The sequence below is a fragment of the Bison bison genome, unplaced genomic scaffold (genome assembly GCF_000754665.1).
Source record: "Bison bison bison isolate TAMUID 2011002044 unplaced genomic scaffold, Bison_UMD1.0 scf7180017864260, whole genome shotgun sequence".
Classification (NCBI taxonomy): Eukaryota; Metazoa; Chordata; class Mammalia; order Artiodactyla; family Bovidae; genus Bison; species Bison bison.
In genome coordinates, this window is record NW_011494832.1 from 9,128,996 (window position 1) to 9,138,678 (window position 9,683).

A 9,683-nucleotide genomic window follows, 5' to 3' on the forward strand; every position below is an offset into this window, starting at 1 on the left:
TATTTATATTAATAGCTTGGGCATGCTCTTTAAGAGGACCCTATATAATTTTTTTTCTTTTTAAAATTTTATGTATACACATTACCATAAATTCTCATGTTTGAAGCATGTCAAAGCACTCAGAAAACTTGACATTTCTTTATACAACATCCCTACAAGTTATTTCATTACAGGTTTGGTATATTATAATATTATCTATTTGCAAATATAAAATATCCTACATGGGTGTACAAAATCAATAAGAAATGAAATTGTCTCTAAAAGAAATTCAAGTAAATTATTTATAAAACAAAATCAGAAACCTCAACTTATGCCTTTAAAAATTTAAATTCATACAGCTAAGCATACAGATGACTATTTTTAATTTTCACTTATAGAATGGTAATTGGAAATCTTAAAAGTTGTTACTTGAGTAGTAATATTAATTCAGTCTACTCATGTCTAAATTAAATCACAGTAAAGCTTAAGTATATAATTATAATGATTGGGAAGAGAAAATTATTCTTTTTTTCATAAGGGAAATTATTGCATACTTACAGTGCAAAATATATCTACTAAAATTTTTTAGGAGATATTTTCCTTTGTATTTGAGTCAGTGTGATTCTATGTGTAAAATCTGGTTATCATGTTCAGGGTCTAAAAACAAAACTTGCACACAAACCAACATTCTGTTTATAACCATAAAACACTAATGTTTGTATTTTATTATAATACAACCAAAATATACATTTAGAAACTTGCAATTATTTTAGATTACAAGACTACACTTCTTTTAAAATAGCAAAACTATAAATTCAAAGTAGATTGCTAACCACTTACAATTATTAAGTATTAAATTACACAAATAACTGACAGATTTTTTGCCCTTCACCCCCAAATCACCTATTTCAAACATACCATAAATACTTTAATATGAAAAATATTTAAATGAGAGGTATAAGTCATGTATATGTTCCTGTCTTTGCACTGTCAATGTGTCCAATCTTGGAATACTAGATCTTTTTTAAACCTCAAATGTAAATTAAATTATTTAAATATTGTCATTTACTGTGAGAAAAATATTTCTATAAAAACATTTAAAATATCTCTTTTTTCTAAATTCTCCATTCCCAATAAGGCTAATGAATTCCAACATTTTGTCCAAGACAAATTATAAAGGGATGCTGTTTCAGCTTTCATTTCCACTTTTATTTATTTATATCTTATTTCACGAGATATATTTAAGTTTTAAAATATCAGTGTTTGATGCTCTTGTTCAATTTAGCATTTTGTTGACATCTGGAGGCTGTCTAATTGTCCTTGAAATTTTAATTTTCAATATAATATAGAAAAACAGGCACTGGCAACTGTAAACTTATCTTTTGCTTGAGTTTATACAATTCAGCAGAAACAAAAGTTAATAGCATATAAAGAACTGAAACATAGACCAAATAACAATTCAAGAGTAAACTCATTTTGCAGGCAGCATATTGTAGGTAAGTAGTATTTAGCTAACGGATTTGTGAGGTATGGTGTGAGTTATAATTCTTTCACTACTGTTGTGGCTTTTGCACATTTCTAATGTTCTCGATTTTCTATTTCTTAAATAATTTGGTTGCTTTTCAAAAAAAAATTTTTTAATAATGTGAATGTGTTTTGAGCTCTCTGTGGAAAAATAGGTTCTACACTAATTATTTAGACTATCTACTTCTAAACAAACTTAAAATTCCCAATACATCGAATGTAAATGAATGCACAGTTAGGATTTAGCAGCATGAAATTCATATTTAGCTGGAATGAAATTCAAATGATGAATATGCAAGTCAGAGACATGTATTCAAAACATGGGGGAAAAAACCCATAAAATTAAGGCTAAACACAGACATTTTAAGACCTCTCTGTAAAAAGCTGAGTTTTTAGCAAATCTGAAACTATTAACTATAATTTTATTTTTCATTATTTCAAAGAAAATTTGGTAAAAGCTTTCAGTGGTGAGGAAGTATATATTGTGTTTTATCTCTAGACAATATATTCACACTGTTCCCCTAAGTGTTTTAGGCAATTAAAAGATTAAAAAATTGAATGTAGCAGCTTAGATGTCTTGTTCTTATAAATATACATAAATCTTTGCCAATAAAAGTTTTATTTATTACATGAATTTTTTACTAACAATATTTCAAACTTATTTAAGTAATTACCATAAATTAATAGTTTTAGATCCAAAGCAGCCATTAAAATTTAGCTGTCCATTAAAATTCCTAACTTTTTTCTGAATAACTAAGAAAGAATTAATTTAAAAATGGCTTAGACATTCATATTTTGATGAAAACCAAATTTATTTTCACAAGTCAATCCTAACACTTGAGTTTCATATAATTCTCTCAAAGCTATTAGTAATTTGACCATTACTGTCTAATATACACATATTTGGAAATCTTTTTAAAAAACATACTCATACTTATATGCTTTGAGCTTATTAAGAGTTCCGGCAAGATTTTAAGCCAGCAAATCAATAGTTTCAAACACTCTTGTTAGCAGTCTGATCTTGCTTGAACTATTCATATGGATTACTTTTTAATAGACTGATTTGTTCTGGTTCACTTAAAAAAACTATCTTTCTTAAGTTTTCCTTATAGTAAAACATCTACAAATGTTTATGAGTATCCTATCAAAAAGTGACTTAACATCATAGATCAGTGTGACTTCTTTGAGTAGGTAAGCAATGCAAGTACAATGACTGTAAGATAGGACATTTTGAGCATAAAACCAGGAACAGACATGATACTGAACTCTAGTAAGTTCCCTTCTCAGAGGCTTTTACTTTCAAGACACGTACAATGCATGAGAAACAAGCAATGTCTGCTATTTAGTTTTCTGAAAAGCTGCCTTCTGTGTGAGGAAGTGACTAATTTTTCATTTCACACTAAAAAGGGCGTGAAAAGGCAAAACAGAAGAAGGCTAAGGGTTTCGTATTGTATGAAGGAAAGGTGAGTCCTTCTTAAACAGGCAGGAAACATACCATACATATTCAGAGGGAAGGTCAAATTGGAAACATTTGAAAGCACTAACAAAACGTGAAAAATGTTAATGTGAGTTTGTTTTCTTTACATGCAGTAGACTTATTTATTATTAAATTACTAAAACAATGAGATTATACAGCATATAATCTCAGAAATGCAAAAAAGGTTGTGAAGAAAAAGATGTCAAAGAGTTAATTTAACCCTTTCCGTTGTAAAAATTTTTGCATTTCATTATTTAACAAATATATAGTATTCCCACTCCCCACGACAGTTGTCTATCTAATTCTCTCTCTATATATATGTATATATTGTTTTTTCCTATTCACTCAAATAAAATCTAATAATCCATTATTTAGGAGAGAATAAAGACACTAAATAGAAATAATTTATAGAGTATGATGAAATTTTTAGAAGAAAGAGAGGCAGTACACACTGAAATTCCATTGGTTGTATATAAATTTGTGTTCTTTCTTCCCATGATCCTTTAGAAAATGTAACTTTTCCTCAGGCGTTTACTTGCAGTTTCTTATAATCTAGAGTTTTTCATTTTTTTTTTAAACAGATGAATTACAAATTGGCAGCTACTTATACTCCAGTGCATAAAGCCACATTACCTTTCATCCACTGTATTTGTGATTGTTCCTCCTTTTTATGGGGAGTTTTCCCCAAAGCCAGAATTTATGGCTGTCTTTCTTTCTCTTAACAAATCCCATCTGCGTTCCCCCCGGTTAGGATGCAGTATACTTCGTGATGTTTTCTTTTATCAAAATGCTTTCCCATACCCTATTAAAATATTTATTAAGCATTATGCCCCTATAAAGCTCAGCATATATTCTAAAAACACATAACTGAGCACCAAGTTCTCTCTGTGAACCTGTTATCCTGACAAGTCACAAGGAATCCTGGGAGGAACATTTATGCCCTTCAGTAAATCAATGCTGCAGGACACTAAATTGTAACCCCTGGGGTCTGAAAGGAGTAATGCACCTCTCCAAATTTCCGAACCATACACACACCAAGAGCAAATGGCTCCCTGGGAAAGTTCCTGTTGATACTGTGAGCTGTATTTTGCATCTTCCCTCCAATTCTACCCCCAGGCAGCCAGTTCTAAAGTGGAATGATATATCCGTTCATAAGAACATAAAGCAACAACTGCATGGCAAACTCCATGCTTAAAGGCCATGCAAAGGACATAAAGCACCTTATTTCAGTGTCAAATTTGATGCTTTTTTAACTCAGTTATTTACATAATAAATTCAAAAACTCAGAATATAAAACATTTACAAGTGTAAAGCCCCTGTTTTGAGGATAATTCAGATACTTTGCAGGTGTAAGTTTTAGTTCTTGGAAAACTGGTTCAGATGAATGATTCACCCTTATTAATGCCATATCCACCATATAGTCTTATTCAGATTACTGTTCTTGTGCTTTAGCAAAATTCCATGGAAAGCTCTTATGAGTTAGTATAAGGATGAATAAAACAGACAACAGTGTTTTTGCAGGTAAAGAGTTCTTTTCTTTAAATTAAATAGAAAACTATGTGGCCACAGCTCTAGGAAGTTCTTCCAGGTCTCTGTGATGTCTTCGATTTCGTTTCTTCTTCATTTCCTGCATGTGCTTCCACTTCGGGCTGCCCTTGTTCCGCTGTCTCCGCTTCTCCCTGTGCCACATCTGTTCACAGTACTGGTCTAGGCTGAAGTTTGGACTGCTAAGGATTTGGATGTAGTCTTTATATCTCAACCTTGACTCAGCCAACAAATCCTTGACTGGCCCCTCCTCATGCTCTGCCCTCTGGGTGTTTTCCATCTGTTCATTCTCAATGATATTCAAAGTCAGCTTCACTATGGTGTGGATAAAAGTGTGCTCCTGTGCTTTGCAGTAATACAGCCCAGAGTCCTTCTTCTGCAGACTTCGAATCAGTAGCCCATATTCTGTTTTGATGATCCTTTCATCGGGTTTTACCTGCAGAGTTGAAAAAAGGTAGGTAATAAATGAGAGCCAGAGAGGCTGCATAGTTTACTTAGATGAATCTACAAGATCTAGTCCCCATCTCTCTGTCATTAAGCATAATACTGTCAGCTGTTGTGGAAGAGAGTGAAAAATTCAGCTCAAGTAGCTGCCCCCAGAAATGTATGGTTGCATCTGATCATATCTAATTGAGTCTTTGGAATATAATTAGTTTTTCCTCCCAATCTACAGATAGGAATAAAAAGTCATGAAAATGAAGTAAACCTGGAAACTATCAGCTGACCATCTTTAAAGAGATTCCACATACTAATTGGTATTCTAAGAACACTGATTTGTATCTGAATTTTAGAACTAGAATATAACATTGGCAGTCACTCTGTAGAAAAAGAGCTTTAGTGCACACTACTACCTATCATTTAGAAGAGAATGATGATTCTGAAAGGAATTTACTCTTTTTTTCTAGATACTGCCAAATAAATGAGCTGAATAGCATATGGAAACTATAAGTGGTGACTTGTTAAAAGTCAAGTGGAAAGGCATGGAGGACACAGCCTTTGGGATGTTAGAGCTGTAACTAAGTAGGACCATATAGTCAGAAGGTTAGAAACATTTAAAGCTGAATTTCTCTTTTTACTATGAATTGAATTTTGATACTGTGTGTCTGTATGATACTTTAGACTATGTCATCTGTGAAAATACTTCCCATACCTCAGTATACTATAACATTGTGATGTGACTTCGAGTGTGAGAAAGCTCAATGAACAAAAAGAACCTCCCCTGGAATGTGATGCTCTTTGCCCTTTGAAGCAATAGTACAGAAAGACAATTCAAATGTTTAAGCTTGCCTGGCCCCCAGTCTGGTGTGAATAGTGAACCTATCTTACATAAACTAGAGGCATGTTTACCAACACAAGAGCCCTGTTTAATGTGGACTATTGTTGAGCACTCGGCACTAAGTAGAATAACGACAACAACAACAAAGAGGTCTGGAAGATTTCCCAGTTTACACATCTGCCCCTGTACTGTGGACTTTGAGCTGATGGAAATCAAAGAGGCATAAAGACGGCTAAATTAAATTTATTCACAGTGGGTGGACTATACTTTGCATTTTTATGTGAAAAATATGTAGGAAAAAATCCCCCTATTCTGGAAATATGAGAAAAGGAAAAGAAACATCTCTGGCTACCAGCCCAGTTAACTCACAAGTATATGGCCAACCACCCTCTGTGCCAGAGAAGTGCAGCTGGCGGGGTACCACACGAGGCCAAAGGCAGGTCACAGCTCAGATCCCTGGTTAATGAGGCCGAATGGTCTCCAGCCCTGCCTTTGCTCTACACTGAATCCACACCATCAGGGGTTTGCTTGTTACCCTTACTTTGTTTATTTGGTTGAGTTGGTGTGTAGTTTCTTTTTCTTTTTTCTTTTTCTAATGGATTTATTCTAAAGGCCCAGCCATTTTAAAATGCTACTGTAATAAAACTCATGTTGAATTCATTTATATTCTTAGAAACTATAGAAATCTCCTGCCTAGGGTAAAAGTTGAACTTGAATTGGCAGAGCTCTAAAAGATTAAACAAAAATAATAATCGCAAATTTAACATGTACTATATATTTTTTGTTTTAAATAATTTTATTGTAGGAATTATTTTTAAATTTAAATACATCTTAGATTAAGAAACTGAAATTCTGACTCCATAGCCTAGGTTCTGGTTCCTTTCTGCTCTACTTCCTATGACTATTCATTTATCTTCCCTGATTGGTCTCCCATTTATCAAGTTGGTGAAACAGCATATGGTGTATTTGGGAGGAGGGTGGGTGGTTAAAAGTAAAGCTCTTTGAAGGTTAAATGTGAAGTATTATTAGAAGCATCATAGACTACTGCTATACTGCTGGAGAAGTGATGTTCTGAAGCTTTACTTCTGTGATTTAATGGAAAATGGCCTGTGGCTATTATTAATAGCAAGATGATCAAAGTGGGTGACTTCAGTTACAGTTCATCTTTGGATTTTCTTTTCTAGCTGGTATTCTTGCTAATTTTTTTTCCTAATTTATCTGTTTTAACAGGAGGATAATTGCTTTACAATATTATGATGGTTTTTGCCATACATCAATATAAATCAGTCATAGGTATACATGTGTCCCGTCCATCCTATCTTGCTAAACTGCATTTAATGCGACTCTTAGAGATTGTTACACCTCTGACTCAATACTTTTAATTTTTATTTTCAAGCTTCTGACAGGAAAGAATGATGACTTTGTGATTTCACACGTATTACACAACATTTTATCATTATTTTTGCTATTCTTGTTTTATGTCCTGTTTACGTTACTTTACTCTGAAGTCTTGCCCTCTTCCCTCCTTTCCAGTCCCTACAGGATTCCGGGTTTCATAAACACCTGGCATTTCATTACCCCGTTGGGGTCCTTTACTTTTCCTTTCTTTGATGGAATGCTTACATTTTCTTTGGTTTTTGACCTACAGATAAAAAGTCTGCTTTAATGAATTTCCTTTTGGATTTATCTAAATTCTATGAGATAATTTAAGGGATTTTTTTTTTTTTTGTCTTCCTAAAATTTTAAAAATATGCCTTTAATGAAATGGTATCTCTAATAAAACATTTTTAACTGATATATTTTCATAGGATTTTTGCAATATAGAGATAGAAATCTGTGACCCAGAAATTAAGTGGTTGATTAACATTTGCCTCCTTCACATTCTCATTCTCTGTAATGTTCTCATTCCATGCTGGAATAGGATGCATTATGCAGACTGCATCTCGACAGCGAAATGTCAGCACAGTCAATTTAGAAAATTCAGCTCCTCTACAAAGAGATAATGTAATCTCTGGCCACTGATTTAAACTCATAGAATTTTCTCCACTCTAGTGATATGTAAAAGCTGCTCAGCCTTACAAATCAAAACCACGCTTGAACTCGGGTCGACTATCCATTTGCCTAATGTGAACAAGGATAATATATTTGGCATTATTAAATGTAGATCTTCAGTGAAGGGCAATTCATTTAAAATGAAAAGAGAAACATGGAATGGGACAAAGGACAGTTAGGTATTAAGCAGCAGGTAAAGGTCAGGGACTTGATTCTCTGATAATAGCAGCCTAATGGTAATTCCTTTGCAGATAATTCACCTGTCAGGTCTTTCATAGCTAAAGCATGTGTCTTCCAAGTGACTAGGGCTTCAAGAGTATCTCCCTTCAACAAACATAGACGAAGACTTATTTAAAAATAGTGCTGAGGAAACTGGCTCATTATTTAAAAGAGAAAAAAATCAAATGAATACATAACTCATTCTTGATTAATATCTTGGAGTAAATGTAAATATAAAATATAAACTGTAATTGTAGGGACTTCCCTGGCAGTCCAGTAGTTAAGACTCTGTGCTTCCATTTCAGGAGGCATGGGTTTATCCCTGGTTGGGGAACTGAGATCCTACATGCCATGCAATAGGGCCAAAAAAACCCAAAAAAACCCCAAAAAATTACAATTGTAAAAGTAAAATCATAAAATGATGAGAAAATATATATATATGTTTTTATTGGGAAAGGAACTTCTAAACACAAAGAGAAATCATATAAATCAATAGAAGTTCCAAATGTGTGTGTTTTGAACACACAAAAGAATTTTATAGATATAAAACATAATAAAAAGTTACTTATGCATAATGTTAAATGTTACTATTTAAATATGTAAAGGGATTATTAAAATTTTTAAATGACTGTATCAACATAAACCAAGCAAGTAATAGGTAAGGCAGTTTGCCAATATGGTGATTTTGATGAGAAATTAGCAATATACAGTTGTTTATGCAAAGCTGTAAGAATATTAAAGTCTTTAACTCACTTATTTTATATTTAAGAATCTGCCCTAAGAAAACAGACAAGTAGAGAAAGATTTAGCTAAAGGAAAATTGATTAAGAGGTAACACAAGCTATTTAAATAAAACATGGAACGTGAGTGGATGATTGTGGCATCAGGCTGGCAAGGGTGTGGGACAGGAATCATGTATTAAAATTGAATGGCAGGGGAAATTGCTGATAGTGTAATGGTTAGTAGGAAAAAAACCTGAAATAGAGATCAAAATATATGTGTGATTATCTACACTTTGTGATCTCATAGTCTTTTATATGTCACTGTCTTTTCAAAACCATTTATATTGCTTTTATGATAAAAGCAATAAAAATAAAGACCTACAGACAGAAACAAAAACATTTGAAGGTGTTTTTAAAATATTTTAAAAATCCATGGAAAAATTACTATCACAAATGGTAAATTATTTATTCAGATCTCAAAAGTTCAATAGAAGCTTGGGGACTGTCAATTAACTTGCTGGTTACAGCATAAACACCATCAATTTTAAGAACAGCTCTATAAGAAAGTCAGCAGACAACTGACTCATGACCTTCCCAACAGCACCCAACTGTGAAACAACTCAGCAAGGAAATGTTCTCCTCCTGGCAGAGAATAAACTGGTGACAGCCTCTGTGCCACAGGGGATCCTGGGCCTTCCCCTCAGGCTTTGTTTTTTTTTTTTTTTTTTGAGTGGAGGAAAGATTTCTAACTGTGACCTTCTTGGTAAAGAGCAGAGGGTATCCTGCTGGGAAAAATGCTTCAAATCTAGTCTGGATTTTGTCCCTTTCCTCAGCTCAGGAAGCAGTATTGCATATCCTGGACAATGAATAACTGCCTATTTACAAAGAT

At 33.2% G+C, this 9,683-nt stretch overlaps 1 protein-coding gene across 1 annotated transcript in view; it reads right to left on the reverse strand.

Annotated features, from left to right (window-relative positions):
• Positions 1 to 666: 666 nt before the first annotated feature.
• The window catches only part of SEMA3D (sema domain, immunoglobulin domain (Ig), short basic domain, secreted, (semaphorin) 3D), a 230,218-nt gene continuing 221,201 nt past the window's right edge, over positions 667 to 9,683 (reverse strand). The window contains exon 19 of the mRNA XM_010848142.1: positions 667 to 4,961. Coding sequence (XP_010846444.1) covers positions 4,536 to 4,961 — 426 coding nt within the window. The 3' untranslated portion in view covers positions 667 to 4,535. The remainder of the gene's footprint in view (positions 4,962 to 9,683) is intronic.